This window comes from Carettochelys insculpta, chromosome 8, assembly GCF_033958435.1.
Source record: "Carettochelys insculpta isolate YL-2023 chromosome 8, ASM3395843v1, whole genome shotgun sequence".
Taxonomy (NCBI): domain Eukaryota; kingdom Metazoa; phylum Chordata; order Testudines; family Carettochelyidae; genus Carettochelys; species Carettochelys insculpta.
In genome coordinates, this window is record NC_134144.1 from 42,711,701 (window position 1) to 42,732,826 (window position 21,126).

General features: G+C 36.5%; 1 protein-coding gene across 1 annotated transcript in view; it reads right to left on the bottom strand.

Annotated features, from left to right (window-relative positions):
• Nucleotides 1–21,126, bottom strand: part of PSMD14 (proteasome 26S subunit, non-ATPase 14) — a 64,247-nt gene that overhangs the window by 26,004 nt on the left and 17,117 nt on the right. The window contains exons 4-7 of the mRNA XM_075000909.1: nt 6,138–6,209; nt 5,636–5,755; nt 4,404–4,474; nt 3,212–3,362 (exon numbers count right to left, since the gene is read on the bottom strand). Coding sequence (XP_074857010.1) covers nt 3,212–3,362; nt 4,404–4,474; nt 5,636–5,755; nt 6,138–6,209 — 414 coding nt within the window. The remainder of the gene's footprint in view (nt 1–3,211; nt 3,363–4,403; nt 4,475–5,635; nt 5,756–6,137; nt 6,210–21,126) is intronic.

The window sequence follows — 21,126 nt, forward strand, 5'->3', positions numbered from 1 at the left end:
ACACTTTGCTGTAAAGAAGACAGTCAATTATTTTCCATGTCCAAACTCAGGACAAAAAGTAATCTGCTTAGTTTACAGCAAAGTAGGTTAAATATTAGGGAAAAACTGTCTAAATATAAGAATATTTAAAACACTGGAGTATGTTGCCCAAGTGGGCTGCAGAATCCCTGGAGATTTTTAAAGAACTGACTACACAAAACACATGTCTGTGATGTTCTGGATAAACTTACTCCTGCCTCAGTAGGGGAAAATAGATCAGAGGACCTGTGATGTTCCAAGACCTACATTCTTATTACTCTGTTTTCAGACAGCAATCCTAACACATCAAAAACACATTCTAAAAACTTCCAGTTTAGTCCATATCTACACTAAAAACTTCTTCTGGGTAGATGTGTTGGTCAAGAGCCCAGGGAAGCATGATCTATGACCCACAGGACTGCCAGCAAAATGACATGTTTAGTTTATTTCTGTTGGCCAAATATCTCTTTAATATGAGCAGCAATGAAAATACCCATGTTTTAAAAATTAGGCGTTCGGGCCCCCAAAATTATGTGATTGTTAATTTAAACTGATTTGAAGGGGTTTTTTACTTGCTTTCTGGTTCTGCTCCCTTTAAGTACATTCTGGTCATGTTTGCAAACTTTTTGCCACAACTATGAGAGATGGAAACTTTTTTTTTTTTTTTTTTTTAAACAAAATGAAGGCTGAGACTAATTTAATCATTTGGTTTCAGGACCTGAGGTGTTAAGAAAAATAGTATTTCAAGTCTTGCAATATAAATCACAAGAATTGGTAACCATGAATTACTCACTGAAAGGTAAGCAATGGGGTTTGTTGTCTGGCTTGCAGGGAAAGGAGTAAACGCATTATAGGGAAAGGCTAAAACCCCGAGGCTGATTTCTTGCAGCAAACTCAAGGCAGATCAGCATAGGGACACTGTCACATCACACCAGAAAGGAACAGACTATTTAGATTCGTATCAGTGCAGAAAAAGCCCTCTGACACCTGGATTAGGCATAGCAGCAGCCGCATCCCACCCATAGAAGTAGTTAAATGCCAAGTTTTGTGATGATCAGTGGTGGACATTAACCTCGTCACACTCCTTTCCCTCACATCTGGGGCAGAATTCTTCCCTCACCAACGGAATGGCAGTTTAGCTGGTGTGAATATGAAACATGGGTTAGGCAATAACATCACAACTTATTACGTAATTGTGGGGCAGATGTTCAGTGCAGGTACTCTGTAGGGAAAGAATGCAGTGATAGATCAAAACGCTCAGAAAAGGAATTGTTCTCCAAAATAAAAAAAATAAATAAATTGGGCATGGAGGATTCGTGCTCCTATGACTAGTATAATAGGGAGCCAACAACCCCCCCCCACATCCTTATTCAAAGTGGGCGTGAGGGTGTGAAGTGTCAGTAGCTGTTTGGTTGCAAACAAGAATGGATAAAGGGAGAGTGCCAATGCAGTTCATCCTCCCGCCACAGTATATGTACATTATTATGGAACTACCTCCACTGTACACTTTTACCTGTCAGATACTCCTTGACATTTACAAATGAAGTTGCAGTCTAATAAACCACATCCAACGTCCTCCTTCTGGCATAGCTTGACAATGTCATAAGAGAAGTTGCCAACTTCTTTTTTTTTTATTTACAAAAATACCTGACTACACCTGTACTTACTCATATTCAATAATAGGAAATATAAAAAGACTTCAGAAAAGCCAGAGTTTAGTTGTTCATCCAAAGATTATATTAACAGTTGCGGCAAAGAGCCAACAATACACTTGAACTTACTATAACGTATATCTTATTTGAATTTGATACAATATAAAGCAACCTGTCCTGAATTTTCTCTCTCAGGAAGAAACAAAGGGAAAAACACATACTGATTAATAAGGAACTCCAGTATGTATTTTAAATCAAAATATTTCACTTTTCCCTTCTATACATCATCAAGTATGTAATCAGGAATTTAAGATACTTCAGTCATTTTAATTCTTTTTGGTATCTTCCACAGCACCAGAAACTTTACTGTTGTTAAATCATTTTTATTTTGGTTCACTGAATGCTTACATAGGCAAGCTTTTTGCTCTGAAAAAAAGAAGAGACCCCAAATTTAGAATGGACCCCAGTTTTACCTGTCATACTGATATGATGTCAAAAGACTTGTCATATAATTTTAGAACAGATGAGTACTCTGAGGAAATAGCAATATTTAGATGAGCTAGTTGGTAGCTTTAGTCCTATCTCACTATACAACTGCTTTATTTCATATGAAGAAATTACATATTTTCAAAGTATTGATAAAGTATTAATATCATACATCTATATTACAATTTATTTTAAATAATTGGTCTACAGCCCAATGCAAGTGCATGCTCAAACAAAACACCTCAGCAGTATTTTAAAGCAGTAACCACCTAGCCAATTTCTGTATGTTCTGTAGTTTTTCTAATCCACTCTCCCTGTGGTTGAGCAAAATCGAATTGCCTCTCACATTTGCAGACAGCTCTGTGAAGGTGATAATAGAGCTGCTCCCTGCTGTCATGAGGCAGGAAATAGGAAAATGGCATATGGGGCTAGAAAGGAAAAAAAAAAAATCCTAAACAAGAACAAAAGAGATTTCAACAAAGGACAACTACAACCCAATGTGCTTTGCAAGTTAATCCTTTCACAATCATTTAACATTTTTAATCATTCATCTGCATCTTTAGGTAAAAATCTAAATGGCTGAGACCAAGTGTTCAGGGAAGTTTTTAATACTCTCTAAACCATTTGGAACACAGATACTACCAGAAACTATTATGTGCAACATTTATAAAATAAAGCATTTCCACTTAAGGTAAGGGGATGAACCCAACCCAATTTGATATAATTACATTTTGGACACATAGTCAAAGTTTACTACCTCAGTTTTTAAAAGAACTTAAACCTGGATAATCTGTTTAAAAAAAAATAAAAGTGGCAAAGACTTGAACAGTTCTGGACTAGGAAACAGATGACTAGGTCAGAACTGATTATTCCAGACTTAAGCCTGCAGACTGGCTCAGGTACTTTTGGTGTAAGTGTTGGAGTAAATGAAAATAGTACACTTTCAGTAGTCTTTCCTGAAAGGTGGGTCCAACATTCAGGAACTAATATGCATTTTGCAGTGTTTTTATTTTAAACATTTTAAGTAGCTTAAAAAAATGAAAAACCTACTGTACCTTTCCTTTTACACTCTGGATAGGATCCACCACCACAGCTACTGCTCTTTCTGATAGAGCCTCAAAGCTCTGCTGAGTATTGATATCCACGCCAGACAGCCAACAGCCAAAGCCAGGATGACTATGATACCAACCAACCACCATCTCGGGCCTGAAACAAAGAGGGCATTTAGAAATTCCTAGTAATAAAAAAAACACATAGTACAAAAAGAAACAACATTGAAGTAACAAGGGTATCAGTCAGGATGAGAGAAGATGCACACACACACACACACACACACACACACACACACACGCACACAGGTGTGATAAAAGCACCATTACAAAACACTTAAATTACTTACCATAGTATGGTGAAAACATGGAAATGAATAAGTGCGACAAAGGAGTGTTATCATTAAGGGATGCACATTAGCAGTGGTAGATCAAGCTTTCAGTTTTTCACCCTGTTACCACACCTTCCCTGAACCAGTTTTTACCCTTTCAGCTCAAGTAAATATCTATTCTTTAACTCCTTGGAGTCAAGAGTTGAATTTTCACGGCAGAAAGTCCATTTCAGACACGGACGATGGGAACAAACGGTGGGAAAGGATTAAATATCAATTAAACCAGCAGTAGAACTAGGAACTCAGTCAAAAAGCAATTTGCACTGTTCTGCTCAGCTGCTGAGCCTTTTGCTAACATTAATTTTGAAGTTTTTTTCCCACTGTAAAAGAATTTGAGCAAGCAGATGACAACTGTTGAGAGGTACTGAGTGAAATAAAAATTGTTTAAACATGAAGATGCTTTTTATCAATTTTTTTTCCTCTTTTTTACACACAAAAAAGTAACTCTTGGTCTGTAAACAAAGCTGAAGAACCCAGGGTGATAACACTTTCCTATTTTATCAACATTAGTTTCTTTAAACTAAGTTATTTTCCAGCAACTCTATATATTACGCAGATGGGATTCAAACTAAAGTTTACTATTAATGATGAGAGAAGGAAGTTTATGACACTCATCTGGATCTAAAATGTATCTCCTAAAAACCATGGGGAGAAGTGGACTGCATAACATGAGATTGATACTGATCATAACACTGGGGCACAAAAACACATCACAGATCACGTCTTGCAAGTAGTACAAAGAATATGCAGCCTAAAGCCACACCATGCACCACTTTAACCTCCAGATGTTGCTTTTAAACAGTTACCTTCCTGTCTGCTTCAGCATATCCAACATTTTGGCTTGAAATACAGGATCAACTGCCTCTACACTGACACCCTGATTTTGGAAAAAAAAGAGATCGCATAAGTGTATTTACATATAAAGTAATTTTAAAAAACAAACATGCACGTAAACAATCTCTTACAGCTCAAAAGAAAAATTCTGACTAAAATGATCTAATAGCTTCACTCTTCAGTTTTGTTTCCTTATTGGATTTTAACTGTCTAATTATTAAAATAAATTAAATTTTTAAAAGAGCATCCTTTAAAATATAATAAAGCTATTCCAATAGCTCTTTGAAAAACATGCCAAGTTTTCTGTTTAGAAAGGTCTTCTGGGTGTGCACCACCAAACACAAAAAAGAACATTCATTCACCCTTCTCCTCCATTTCTTGTGTTTGCACACTCCTTTCTCCTGCTTACTGCAATTCAGTTTTGACTCTGTTGCTACTGTTAGGGTAGATATCCTCTTACAGAGCCTGGCAAAGGGCATGCACCATCAGCAAAGGCAGTGAACTATGTTCAAAATGCAACCAAACGCATAATTTCAATTACATGTAATCTTGATGGCAATTAGGAAAACTGTGCCCCTTTAAGACTAATATCTCATTTGAGCTACACAGCACCTCTATAAATTCCAATTCCAGCTCCTAGTTCATTGCCCTCTTTTCATAAAATTCAATTTCTTAACCTCAAGTAAAACCAATCACCCTTCCACACTACGGAAATATCAGTTAACAGTGATGCCACTAGAATGCTTCTGGGGGCAGAATTTGTAACCTAAATTCATAGTTTCAGTAGTGCGACTACAGTTAAGGGCATGGCATCATGTCCATCAAACTCTTGTTTTCCAGAATTTGCAACATGGCCTTAATATTTCTTTCAACATTGCAACTGGAAATAAAAGGTCTCCATATCACCAGTTTACAAACTTTGAACATTATGGTATTATACCTATGAACAGTCTAACAGGTTTAGTTAAGGACTTGTGAGCCATGGGTTTGACTTAAGACCCTACTCAATTTTAATTTAAAAACGTAATTTTCATAAACTTCTGACACTTGATATGTATATGGGTATAATCCAGACGTTGATATCATTAGAAATTTCTCATACTTTATATGTGTTGGGGTAGGGGAAAGGAAAAACATAACATGATGTACAGTTACTTAATGTGAGAGAAAACATTTAGTTTAGCTCCCACTGAATAGCACTCACTGTTCCTGACTGTGGCATAGCAAACACATCAATCACTCTGACGGTATAATCATCAACAAATTCTCCAAGCATCAGACCCATAACTTCCATGGGAACACCAGCACGACCATGTTTCAACATCTAGAAGGGAAAACGAAGTTACAATGACATACGTATGATTCACAAGAGATTCAGGATTTGATTTTGGGTAGTTCTGCTTCAATCAAAATACCTCTGTTTTTATCTGTATTGTACTCGTTGGTTAACAGCTTGTTGTCTGTTTTGAAAATGTAAAGCTTTGAAATAGTGCTAAGAATCATACCGCAATACAGACATAGCAATAAAATAATTGGCACATTTACATCAAGATTTTATGACTAGATTTCAAAAAACCAAGCAATATTGTCAACAACTAAGTTGTCAATGCTACAAGTCTATCAACTTTTCACATTATGGAGTACTGGACAGATACAATGTTTTGTATCTTAAGTGCTATGAACAATAAAGAACACAGAATACTTACTTTCAGCAGTGCAAGCGAAGAGATATAAACCTGTTCTGCTGTATCCACTGCAGGAGCATCTGTAGGTGGCCCCTACAAAACAATGAATTTTTAACTGGATTTACATTATTTTCTAATTATTTCTATTTTATTTTGGACAAAATTAGAAGACAAAATGAGCATCAGACTGTGCTATTATGTACAGTAAATCCATCGGTTGCAGTGTTTGCAATGAAGATACAGTACTTTGTTTAGCCTATTTTGCAACTTAGTGGAAGTTACCCAGAATTTTTAAATTTAACTAGCTATCCAGCCAGAAATCAAATCAAATGGTAAATACTGCAGTAGATGCAAACCTGTTACGAAGCATACAGGATCAGTGATACGTTTCCATTAGCCAGAATTAAATCTTTCAGCAATGCTAACCTTCCTCAGCTGTAAAATATCTCCAATTCACCAATTAACTATGTGTTTCTTACAGTGGTGTGAATGTAAATGCTGCTGGGCTAGCATGATTAACTGGCACCAACACAAACAGTAATTTCCCTTTGCTTCATCTGTTTTCAGTTAAAGACGACTTGCAGATAAAGGCAACAGGAGCACTCTTCAGATACACTCTTCAGATAGTACAGTAAGCATAAAATGGACCTCCAATCCCTAGGTGGAAAAGCTGTGAACAAAACACTTTGCTTTATGAGTTGTTATTCAAAAATTAGCACAATTGTCCCAGGTGTGAATGACTGGTTGAGGAAAGTATTGTATACTACTGAAATGTAAAGTAGTACAGCAGTTTATTTGACTGCAATATACTATGCGGTTCTTGGGAAGTGAGGGATTAGATAAACGTTCACTAGGTAACCAGATCTGATTTACCCCTGCATCACTTAAGTCATAGTACTTCATTAGTCAAAACATGTGTGTTTTGTAGTTTTTTAGTTTTACAAAAAAAAAAAAAAAAAAAAAAAAAAGACAATGGGGCACATCTGTTCTTAGTAATGCTGTGTAAATGTGGATTAATTACAGAAAACAATTCCAGTTGGAGGGGGGAAAAAAGTCCAGTTCACGATGGCTGAAGAGTTGAATGCAAATGTATGTTGTAACGTATGGTGATTGCACACTGTTTAAGACTAGATTTAGACATCTTCATTAAATAAGTCCTCACTTTTAGTGAAACACAATAGAATTTGGAACATTCTCCCAACACAGATCCAAGTGAGAGCCACTGACCATCCTTATGGAGCATAAAATCTGAAAATAACTCAAGAGTTAAAACTACTAGTAAAACTACATTTGTAAACACCACTGAACTATTTATTTTCATTTGCGTATATATACTTCTCCCCCCTTCTACGATACATCCACACTCATTCACCCACCCACCAACCAGGCATGCTATGAAGGTAATTCTACAACACAAAGGATTCCCCATCCCCACCCCCTGTGGAACATTTTAATAATAAAAATTAAAATAAATCCTCCACTACAAATTAATGTTCTATGTTTTCACTCCTGCCATTCTTCTGGTCAACTGACAATAGCATTGCTTCTTGGCCTTTTTAGGGCTAAGACCATGTGTACTCTCTGGCTACGTCTACACTAGAAGCATTTGTCTACAGAAGTTACTATCAGAAGAGGTGTTCTGACAAAACTTCTGTTGACAGATCAAGTCTACAGATAAAAGCAGATTGATCTTTTGATCCACTTTGTCCACAAAAGGCTCCCCCCCGCTCCGCGGACCATCTACGCAGCTTTTTTGTCAACAGTTTTGATCAACAAAATAGTGTGTATGTGGGTGTGTGTAGAAAGTTTTGTATACAAAATTCTCTAGTGTAGATGTAGCTTCCGGGTATATCTACACTACAGTTATTCTGGAATAGTTTATATCAGAGTTATTATTGCAAAGTAAGATATTCCCGAATAATGTGTCTACACTACAGGGAAACCCCAGAACAAACAAAACTGATTCCAAAATAGTGTGTCTACACACAATGGAGCCTTTTTTGTATTAGAGCTCCTGGAAGCACTGCTTACAGGGGCTCTAATCCTAAATACTATGTCTACACACAATGTTATTTTGGAATCAGCTATTCTGGAATAATCTATTTGGAAATAGCCCCTACTCCCCATCTACATAGCCTCTATTTCAAAATACTTATTTTGAAAAAAGCTCTATTCCTTGTAGAATGAAGATGATCAAATTCAAAATAAGTCATCCACTATTTTAAAATTAATCTGAAATAGCGGTTGCATTGTGTAGATGCCTGTAAAGTTATTTCAGAATAGTAGCCATTATTCCGAAATAACTTTGCTGTGTAGACATACCCTCTGATTCCTGCATCCACAATCCTATACATCTTTTTGTCACTTTTGGTTCTCTTCTCCAGTTTCAAACCTTCCAGCCCTAGCTGACATTGCTCAAAAAAAGTAGGACTCTGGCTGCACTGCTGGATGCAGCCAACTATCAAGACAGTCTACTTAATTTAGTGTCAAAACCACATCAGAAACACCAACTAAAGTCGAGACCCATCTTTTCTGAAACAGTTTAGTTTCTTGGGCACCACTTTCCTAAAGAATAGTGACAAAAGGTGATCCATGGCTTCATATTAGATTGCTGGTGCATTTCTTAAGGCTGACATCATTCTGTTCATCACTCTTTCTAGCTCAGCTATCACATGCCCATTAGAATAATCAAAGGAGCACAAAGATCCTTGTTTGTCACAATAACATACATAGTAGTCATGGACAGTTTAACTTATATTTTTACACTTGGACGTCTTGATCTCCCCGTTTTGCCCTTTTGGAAATCAAAAATAAACATGTGCCCCCCAGAAATGTACTGCCCTCTTTAACCCCCGGAAATGTACTGCCCTCTTTAGCATCTCGATGGTGGATGAATATGCTTGATGTCTTTGAATGATTGTGCCATGATAAAAAGGCTAAATCAAACTCACTGTTTGTGACATCAGAAGAAATCTCCTTCCTAAAAATCTCAATCCTCACTCTTAACTTCTAGCCTGTAGAGGCTATAGTCAGTGTCATTCCTGAAATGTCCTCTATAACCTTTCACAACTCCATTCTCCTTTTTTTTTTTTCCTTGTTACCTTTCTGGCACTTCCATTATCTTTCAATATTTTTTCCTTTAATCACCCACAGAATCTTTGCGTTTAAAAACGATAGCTGAAGTTATGGGAATGGGTGACTTTGCCTACTGTGATGGATGCTGAGAGAGAAAAGGAGATGACTAAGACAGGACCTTGTGGGCACCCCCACAGAAAGTGAGAGAGTAGATATAATTGGAATTGATGGATGAATTTGAGAAAGGGGAAATTTAAATAAAGTAAGTCTTTGCAGTGCAATTTATTAGGCTGTGGAATAATAAATACCTAGTTCTTGCATAGCATTTTCATCAGCAGATCTCAAAGCATTTTACAAAGGTTAAAAGTATTATTCCCATTTTATAGCTAATGAAACGGAAAAATAGGGATGTTATGTAATCTGCTCAAGAACTGTTCCAACAACACTTGCACTATCGCAAACCCTTGTACAAGACTAGCCTTGATAACCACTATGGCCCAGGTACAAACCTGAATATTATTTATGCACTCCATCATAAGTCTTTGCTTGGCCAAGTTGCACATTAAACACTCAGTATTTCCCCCAGGAAGATCCCGATTCACAATATACTTAACTTTAAAAACAATGGGTCTTCTGCATGTGCTTAACTTTAAATAGATGCTTAAGCACTGTTCTGAGTAGGGATGCCTTCTTGAATTAGGGATACAAACAAAGCATCTTTCTTCAAGCCCCTCATCCATTTTTGCTGCTCTTCTCTGATGTCTCTTCAATTAAATCTAAACTTTTGGAATGGAATTAGCTGGGAAAGAGCATAAGATTCCAAGTGTAATCATACCACAATGAAATAGGAAGGGTTTTATACATCTTTGTTGGGTAAATAATCCAAATCTCTATTTGGGGTTTATGCTAAAATATATCATTGCAAACTCATCTCTCATTTGTTGTCCACTACAATCCCTAAATGCTATTCAGCATTATTGCTATTGTCCAGTTATCTGAGTTTCTGGTAAAAGTAGCTTTACCTTGCATTTTCCCTTTTTTAAAAAAAAATCTTATTACTTTCTCATCATGTTTCTCATCAGTGTTGGTCCCTTCATACTCCCCCTTTCATCCTCACTGATTTCACAGCTCCCCCACATGTACTATCATTTGTGAATTTCATTAATATGTTGTTTACTCTCTTCTAGATCATTAAAAAGATGTTAAACAACATTGGACCGAATACTGATCCCTGTGGTACCCTACACGACAAATTGCCATGTATTACTACAGGTGGCTCTTTAACCAGTTGACAGTGTTCGGATTGAAGGGATTCAAATTAATTTTTAGGAGCAGAAATTAGCAATGAAGAGTACCAAATACTTCATTAACCTATATATCTATGTAAACATCTACTTATCTTTCATCCACTAATCTTGTAATTCTATCAGTCTGTCTGGCACAATTTATTCTTAAATCATACTGTTTTTGCATATAGTCCTTTTATTTACTAAATGTTTTGGGAAATTTTTAAAAAATTACTGCATGCTCAACTATTGCATCAATAGAAGAAAGACTTATGACATGGCAAGTGCAAGGAACACATTTTTAAAAAAACTGGAATAAACTAATGAAGTACCAATCCTCTGCAACAAGTAATTTGAAAAATAAGTAATTTCAAAAAATAGCCTTTATAGTTCAGAATACTGGTTTGCCAATTCTCTTAATGTTTCCATATGTTGAAAGTTAAGTTAGTTTGGAAGCCAGAGTGTGAGCCTCAAGTAGCTGTCATTCTAGCCTATGCCCTGGAATAGTGTCACAAGTCTGCTGCATCTAGTGTCTGGGGGCTACAGGATCAACAGTACAGTTTCCAAGGCATCTTCTCTGGCCTATTCCCCCCTACAACCTGCCACAGACCCATGTACCCTTTTTGTGAGCTCCAAGATGACTCTTCACACTAGGTACAAATGTCACCCTTAATAAACAATTTCCTGCAATCTTGAGCAAAGGGGCACTGAATTGATGAATATTATTAAATAGCCTATCAAACCTGAACTTTCAGATGTTTACATCTTCCATACAACTTGATTATTTAAGCAGATAGCCCACAAAAGAAAAACACGCGCTTTTGTTCCTTTTTGCATCATTTTGATGTTTAAGATAGTTGGAAGATTCCCCTCTACACCTTAAAAATTCTTTAATGTATTTCACACTGCCTTCCCCCATTCCTACTGGATAAGTTCTTGGAGAAACAGGAGTGTGAATGAGGATTATAAGCATCATGGAGACAAATCTGAGAAATTTCTTCATTGGTTCTCTTGTAAGTAAGAAAACAATACCTATTGAAAGTCAAAGGAAAACTAATTTTAAAAATTCTTTAGCAACCAATACATATAGAAAGCACAAAACATGAACTCATCTTAAAAATCAAACCATGAGGGGGCGGGGGGAGTAGATGGTGTTACTTCTAAACTGATAATCAGCGAACTGACCTGCCTTTCAGCTGATCATCTCATCCATAAGCATGAAGGGAGAGGTTCTTTGTTTTTTGTTTTGTTTTTAAATGAGAGCTATCAATTAGAAAAATCATGTGTCTCTTACTTAGGCAAAACCAAATTAAGTTTTCTGTAGATGTCCTAAAGAGTAAGGACCCATAAGTACAAAGCAAAGATAAACTAAATGAGGGATCTATTTCCAGAACTGAAGAAGTAGGTCTCATCACCTAATACATTATTTTGATAGCCTTTAAAGTGCTACATGACTGCCTTTTCCTTTTGTTGGAACACACACTAACACGGCTGCCTCTCTGCTACTTAAAAGGAGGGACTGTTATTCCTTCACGTGTTTAAAAATGATCCAGTATAAGAAACTGTGGCTTTTGCTTGGACAGCCCGTGTTGATTAAGTGCTACAAAAGGCATTTGCCATTGTAACAGCAAAAAAAACTAATGCCTCAAAGTGTTATCTACTCAGGCCTTTTAGCAAATTTGTTAACACTTAGGTATATTACTCCACCTTTCTCTTAGTGTGAACTGCTATCAATTTAGCCAATTTTTTTATGTTATTAAAATACCTGCTGATTAAATGTGAACTAAAGTGCCATTTTTCAAGCACTGCCCATTGCTTGTACTGTTTTATATTTCTTTATAATATGTATATGAAGTAGACATGAGAATTAATAGAACTAAGACATTTCAGACATTTTTTATTGTTTAATTCTATGTCAATACTACTCTATTATCACAATAACTGTATAAAAAGATAGCTTTTAAAATGGCTCATTTCAACAAAGGGACTTCAACAAGAAGCCAGATTTGACAAAATCAATACAGTTGTAAAATGATGCAATGAGAGAAAAATCATGATGTACAGTTTCTTTTTGTGGTGATATACAACAATGTAATCTTACAGAAAATACATCTGATGCACCCAACACTCCCAATTTGTTCTACTGGCACCATTTAAAATACAAAAAACAAGACAAACATAAGCAAACATACAAATATCCGCATCTATTGTGTTTACTTCTTAAACAGCAAGGTAAGAAAAACCTTTTAATACTTTAATTTTGTGAGTATTAAACTACTAGTGTGAAAAACAAGCCGCATGTAAAGTATTTCTACTGCCTCTGCTTCAATGACTAGCTGAGGACACCTGTTATAGGAGGTGTTAATTGGCAATAGGAGTACAAGTCAGAAGCATGTTCCCCATCGTCCTAACCCAGCAAGGCTAGGTCATTAAAGTGGAAATGAATTCTTTCATGCTGACTTAACCCTTTGAGTACATAATTTCAGCTGTTACACCTAAAGACAATTGAGGGAGATTAATTTAAAACTTGTGTTACTTCTGAATGTGGAAAAAAGCATTTCCCCCCCTTGCACCAAAAGAAATCCTCTGGACAAAAGTCACTATGTACGTTATATAGGAGGGGGAAGTCACCAGGACATACATGCAACACCTACTACTGTGAAATAAGAATTATTTTGCTCTAAACACTGAAGAAACTGTTGAAAGAATAAGATTTTAAATTACTAGAACTATTATATTTTCTATGTGTAAATCCTAGAAATAGTGACTACAAAGTAACCACCAGGTCGACCATCACAAACCAAAAGTGCACAAGAATATGACAGAGACAGGTAATATAAAGCTACGTATAATTGGTATGTTGAACAACTTAATTTCCTTTTCGTTCTGGTAATGTACACTTTATACTCTGATGACCAATTCACAAAAAACCCTAAGATTACTTCTACAGTGTGAGCTCACACAGTAATTCCTAGATTTAAAATATAAATCCAAGAAAATTAAAAAGGGAGCTTGAACTCAGGGGTACAGTTTTTCTGTGAATAATCAGAATGTTTATTATATGAAAAGGTAATAGAACATACTTGAATAGCTGTTTCATTCAGTCCCCATGATAAAGTGCAAAGCTTCTTGAGATTTCAGAAGTTCTCTTCATATAATGAACCCAAACAAGAAACCATATATTACCAATCCCACAGTGCAGCACATTAATAAATAGCCCTCTAACACCAGCAAAGGCACAAAATGATAAATTCTGCATGAACAACAAAGCAGCAAACACCACAGGAATTTGCAGAGGAAAAAATTTTTACAAGTAAAACTAAAGTTGTCATGTTGAATCATTCCTATAGTCTGCATAGTTGTAATTCAGCATAGTTCATTTTAGCTTTCCAGTTTCTTGCAAATAGTTCTTAGTCTACCAGACTACTTCTGCGAATAAGCCCTATGCCTAGAACTGATTGCAAGATTAGGTCCATATTTCTACCAAAATAAAAAAAATATGCTGACCATAAAATGGCTTACAGTTCTACAAACACTACATATTTATATATAAACCACATACTATCAAAATAAAAAAACAAACAATATAGAAATGTTTGCAGATAATCATTTCTCATATATTTATCCTCTAACTGGAGCCCTGATCTTCAGCAAACATTAAAGCCCATGCTGGTGTTTTAAAGCAGGTACTGTGATAAGAATACTAGCTGGGGGTAAAACTTCACAAGAAAATGTAATGTCTCGTACTTCTGACAATTGTCCATCTCCTCTGCAAAAATATAAGCTCAATAATTCACATATAACCTTAGAGCAAAACTAGAATAAATCAAATTAATAGCAACTCTAGCTATATTAGGAATAAAAAAAAAAGTCCTGCATCAGAAGTCTTACATGTAAAGATTGCATTATGTTTGACATTTCATTATGTCAGGAAGCTTTGGGCAAGCTTCAGAACATGAGCAGGTAAACTGGCCTGTAACAGTAATTCAGTAAATTCTGAACGGCTTTGAGTCTAAAATTGCAGATTTAAGAAGATTAAGTATGGCAATTTTTTTCATATATGCAGCCTACATCTCTCATGAGGTAACAGCACAGCCACAACCAGGCCAGACTTTTTCCGTAACAGAAGATAAAATGGTCAACAACAAATATGAAAATAATTTGGTATCAGGTGCTACTTAACCCATTCAAATCTTCTAAAAGAGTTTTAAGGAATTGGTCAAGTCACTCATTCAGAAAGGCCTAAGTACAGATTCTATTTTCTATAAAACCTTAAGAATTCAATTATGTTTTGTTCAACTGGTCTTCTTTTGAAGAGATGTTAAAATTTCATATCTTACAAAAAAGTGTTAATGTTTCCTGAAGCTGCCAGATCGATGAGAGCTAGAAGACTGAAGCTTAAGCTCCTGAAAAATGATTTCACTCATTCTTTTTATTCTGCATCACAGTTTAAATTACTGCTCATGCTCTTCTCAATATAGACTAAACACTAGGGGATCCAAGGATCCAATCAGATTAAGCAGTGCCTCTGCTCCTATGGGATCAAAGTTAGGCTTGAAATTTGATCTCAGTAGAATTTGTTTTAAAGATAACCAGTCAGAATCCTAATTAGTATATTTTGTTACAATCTATTTTCCATCATTCTGCAATACAGATATATTTATAAGGAAATACATATGTATAACAGCAGTCTATAATCCTTAAGAAGTATTTCGTAATGTTGCTAACAAATGTATTAAAATAAAGTGCCCACCTGAATGCAGCAATTCCCAGTTTTCCTGTTTTGTTCAAATCAAAAGCTCAAGTAGTCATTAAAACCATACAACGAAACTATAGACAGATAGCAGCTCTTTCAGATACTGCCTCACACTCATTTTCAAAAATGCAAAGTAAATTTCCAGGCTACAATAAAACTCTTCCCCCCAAATGCTAAAAAGCCTGGAAAATTCAAAGTTAAAGTTCTGCATAAGAAAAATATAAAGCACCTAACCTGTTAGAAGTTTGTTTGCAAAGTTCTAGTATTTCTCTCTTCTAGGTTCCTCCCCGAAAACCCAAAAGGATTTTGGCTTAATTTCTTGGCTACAGGTTACGTCCTCACTGAGCATGGGGAAGAGGGAACTTATATTCATGCAGAATTTCAGTAGGTAAACTCTGGTTTTCTTCTACCCTACCTGGACATCACACTTTAATTGGGGGAACTTCAAGCTCTATGGGTATGGCTATTGGGTACTGATATCAAATTCTGTGCAGTGATATAAAGGAAGTCAAGACAGAATATAGAATTTGTGAAAGAACAAGATACACTGGGAGACTCAGCAAGAATAGCTAGCAAGGTTTTTCATATGTCTGCTGTTTTTAATTTTGTTATGACAATGCATTGTAGAAAAAGTGCATCTTTAGGAAGAATTTGAATGAAAAGACTCTTTAGGCATGAAATCAAAGGCACAAAACAGATAATCTCAATCCAACTCCCAATCAAAGAAATTTGTCAGCAGGTATTTGCAAGGGATGTATAGTAAGACAGACATAGGATTAGATAGAATTGAAATGACTGTTTACTCAGCCACTTCTGACATGCCCCTGCCACGTGTCTGCTGGCATATCTGGAGAGACAGCAATGAACTGAAAAACTCAGTTGTGCTAAAACAAATGTTAGTCATGATATTTAATACAATCTATGCAAAACAGTGGTTACATGACTATTCCAGGCTCACTTCTTAGAAGCTGGATCTTGGTCTCTATAACCTGGATATTTATTCCTGTCTTGAAGTTTTCGAAGTATAGAAGACTAATTTAGCAATGTGATAGCTACATCTGTGGCAGTATTTTCTGCGATGAGTTAGTACAAATATTTTTTCAAGCAACTCAATTAAAGCAGTGGGGGGTAAAAAAAAAACTTAAGTTTTATTCCAGTCAAGGAAAACAATCTTCCCATTGAAATCAGGAATCTAAGAACTCGAGTTTCAGTGATGGTTCTGCAACAGGCAAGACATGTAAGCTATACATCTTAGTTTCCTCATCTTTAACAGACATATAAAGAATATTGAGAGAAGTAATATTTGTAAGATACTTATTGCCTTTTTCATCCAAGGTTTATAAATATGAACGAATTAGTAATAAACAGACCTTGTGAAATTAGATACAACTCACCCTACTCATTGAAACAGTCTACATTCTCTTTGCTAGTGGGAGTGTCCATAGTCTCAGCTTGTGGGCAGAAGAGGGAAGAGAGAAAGCCCATAGAGACGGGAGTTGTAAAACGAGGGTGCTTAAGCAACTGTGGATATGAAATTTGCAAGGTTTAGTCTTCTTCACTTTTAAAGGGCAGTGAGTTGATGGCCATTAATCTAAATAAGCAGTGGTACTCAAAATTGCAGACTTCCTCCCATTTAATTGTAATGTTTTATGTTGCCAAAGAGTGCCAGTATGGGGGGGGGAAACCCAAAAAACCCACAAACACCCCTACAAGCCATTCCATTACACAAGCATAAATATCCATTAGACAGGCCAAAGCCAATATGACATTTACTTCAAGAGGCAGGAATACCTAAAACATTTTCTCTTATTAATAAATGCTAGTTTTCTTTATGTTTGCTAATTGGAAGGGCCCTATGGGGAACCTCACCTACCTGTGCCTGTCAGATCACTAACCCTCACTCTGAAGCTCATAAAAGAAACTGGTAATATTAAGTTTAATCCTTGCACTGATTAGATCAGAAGATTATGCCAAATATTAGATCAGTGGCAGGTCGCCCAAGTTCCCCTAGTGCCACAGATTTCATAAATGGAATCACTGTGCTTCTCTAAAAAATGATATAAGGAGAAACAGGTTCCACAACATCAAGTAATGCAATGCATGAAACCTCATAATCAAAGTGACAGTTTTCAAGTGCCATTTACAATGCCCTAATCTGGAAACATCCCAGCTAACCCATCTGATCAACAATTTCACAGATGGAAGCACTTGATGGCTAATTGGCAAGTCCATTATTCAAATAAACTAGCTAGCTGCATTTCTATTTTCTTTATTTCTAGTCAAGGTGCAAACACTCTGCATAAGACACAGGTCACCCTCCAAAAATTGAATAACTCTCTACCCTCCATCAAATAGGTTACTTTAAAGCATCCAGTCAGAAAAACACTTGTTTGGTTTACTGCCAAGAAACTATTACATACATGAATAAATAGTTAAATAAAATGGATTTTTAAAAATATTAAAGTAAGGAAGACCGGTTATTTAAGAACCTTTGGATATATTTCAAAATCATCTTGTTGCTCTCTACGTGAGAGCTTTGTTAACTGTAGCACAACAGGAAACATACACCTTTGTATGAAAAAAGTGGGTCTGTCTGAGGAAAGCTAATAAATCATTGTTAGTCTTTAAAGTTCTACATAAACTTTTTTTTTTTTTTAATCCTCATGTTGTTCTGGTCACAAACTGAACATATCAGAATGGGTAAAAACCACCTGGCTTTCTTACTATTTTGAAAGCCTCACAGAGAGGACAGCATCAACAAAAGCTCTTACTAAATTCATCTCTTGTACTTTTTCGAACAGAAAAAAATAGTGGAGTAATCAGTTGAACTAACTAAAACTCGCATATGCGGAATTGACTTCACTGCACATTGACTGTGTCTACTCTAGCAAGTTCTTTCAGAACATTTTTTGAAAGAAACCAGGCTCTTTCGAAAGATCCCACGAAGCATCTACACACACAAAGTGTTCTTTTGAAAGTAAATCGAAAGAATGTCGTGCTCTTTTAAAAAAAAAAATCGCTCTTCCTTTCACATTTCAAAATGCCCCCTTTCAAAGGCTTCTTTCGAAAGAAAACGTGTAGATGCTCTGCAGGCCCTTGCCCCCCCCCACTCCTCCTGAGGCCTGATTTTATCATCCCTGACCTGTTCTTTTGAAAGAGCAGGGGGCTGTGTGGATGCTCTCTTTCGAAAGAGCAGATCACTCTTTTGATCCACTTTTTTTGGTCTGTGGAAGCACTCTTGTGAAAGAAGTTCTTTTGGAAGAGATCTTCTTGAAGGGCTTCTTTTGAAAGAGCTCTGTAGTGTAGATGTAGCCTGTATGTATCATGGCAGGACAAGGACTAGTATAATGGATCCAACTAGTATTTCAGCAAATTGTGTGCAAGAAGGGATGTTTCTCCAAATCCCAGTGATAACAAATCTCTTCCTGGACCAATAAAACCTAATGCTTGAGTAGCACCCTCCTAATGGGTCTTTTGCACACATACACTAAGTAGAACAGGGAAGCGAGTACCCATCAGCTGTGCTGCAGACAAAGCTCTCCAACACCAAAGGGGAGAAAAGAAGAATAGGTGAAAGACAATGAAATAGGGAAAGAAAATTGCGACATGAGAACAAGATTTTAGGACAGACTTTAAAAAAAAAACAAAAAACAAAAAACAAACAATTCATAAATTTTTTCACCTCTTCAGCACAGAAGGGTACTCCACAAAAGGTGGCTTTGCTTCTCATTGGTCCCAAAAGCATATATTTGTGATTAAAATTGTGCTTCCAAAAAGGTTTCATGCCATATATTAGCTTTACAGTAGCTATAGATTCCTTTACCATACCTAAACTTAGAAAGGTCTTTAAATTCTAAATCTCCTCAGTATTCTAACCATTAAATTCTCATTGACATGAATTAAATTCTTCATGGTGGTTCTTTTGCCCTCGCAGGCAAATGATGGGAAAAGTGAGATTTAAATACACAAGTGATTCACAAGAATCCTAGTCCTTGGTCTCATTTTTGGTCTCAATTCATTATTAACTGATATAGTGGGGAAAAAAAAAAAAAGAGTCACGTAGCACTTTAAAGACTAACAAAATAATTTATTAGGTGATGAGCTTTCGTGGGGACAGACCTACTTCTTCAGATCATAGCCATACCAGAACAGACAATATATAAAGCACAGAGGTTCAAAAATTGTTATCAAGGTTGACAAATCAGAAGACCAGAGGGGCAGCAGGAGAGAAGCGTGGGGTGGGGAATTAAGAGTTAGATAAAACAAAGTATGTAAAAGAGTCCTTAAAATGGGCCAGGTAATTACTGTCCTGGTTCAAACCAATGTGTTAATGTGTCAAATTTGAATATAAATAACAGTTCTGAGCATTCCCTCTGTAAATGGTTGTTAAAATTCCTTTTCAGTAAAACACAGACTTTCAGGTCATTAACAAAATGGCCCACTCCATTAAAGTGCTGGCTGACAGGTTTGTGTGCTTGGAGTTTTTTGATGTCTGTTTTCTGTCCATTCATTCTCTGTCAAAGAGTGGTTGCAGCCTGTGCTATATATATGGTGTGTGGGTATTGTTAGTACATGATGGCATATATGATGTTAGTTGAGGAACAGGAGAATGTGCCCATGATTCTGTGAATAACATGGTTAGGTCCAGTAATGGTATCTCCAGAATAGATATGTAGACAAAGTTGGCAACGTGGCTTGTTGCAAGGAAAAGTTCCAGGATTGGTATTATTGTGGTATAGCCCATGGCTGCTAGTAAGAAGCCTCATAAGGCTGGGAGGTTGTCTATAGGAGAGAACAGGTATGTCACCCAGCACCTTCTGGAGTGTGGAATACTGATTTAGGATAGGTTGTAGGTCTTTAATGATGCACTGCAGTGGTATAGAGATATAGTGAGTTTTTCATTACAGATCTTCTGTTTGCATTAAGACCCAATAATGAGAAGCAAATTGCATTATGTAGCCCTTAGAAGTCCAACCAAATTGAGACCCAAATGGGTTGGGTGCTACGCAAACACAAAAGAGAACAAAAAAGCAGTCAAGTAGCACTTTAAAGACTAAAAAATAATTTATTAGGTGAGCTTTCGTGGGACAGACCCACTTCTTCAGACCATAGCCAGACCAGAACAGACTCAATATTTAAGGCATAGAGAACCAAAAACAGTAATCAAAGCTGACAAATCAGAAAAAAATTATCAAGGTGAGCGAATCAGAGAGCAGAGGGGCGGGGGAGGTCAAGAATGAGATTAAGCCAAGTATGCCAAAGAGCCCCTATAACGTCCCAGAAAAGAGAACCACTGCCATGAACACTTTGCAATCTAAAGTCATTCAGACACAGCAGAGAACAGACACATCATGCAAGTACGTATACTGAACAGGCAGTTTTGTTAATTACACATACCATAGTTTGCTTTAAATTATGGTAAAGAAGAAAGGAGTAAGAAGAGTCACAGCTAGTTACCTGCCTACCCATCAACAGCAGAGGTGATTCTCAAGGACAAATCTGACAGAAAGTATTGACTTTATCAGGGAGTTCTTCCTCTGCAAAAGGTGTAATGTGGAAGAGAGCCCAGAGATGTTTGAAGCAGAAGCTGACTAGAGAATGTAGGCAGAATGATGGCAGGGGTTGACACTGCAACATGTTACTAGATAAGTGAGGTGGGAGAGGTAGAGAATGTGTAGGTGGAAAAAAGGAGGGGGCCCAAAACAAAATCTTGAGGGACACTCACAGAAAGAACTAAAGGGTAGAAGGATTGCCCTCCAGAGGAGACACACAAAAGCCAAAAGAGAACAAAATTGTGACAAGCAGGTGTCAAAAGCCACCATAAAGACAGGATAATGGAATACAAATAGTGAGAATGGGCAAGAAAAAGAGCCTTAAATGAGACTTTACAGAA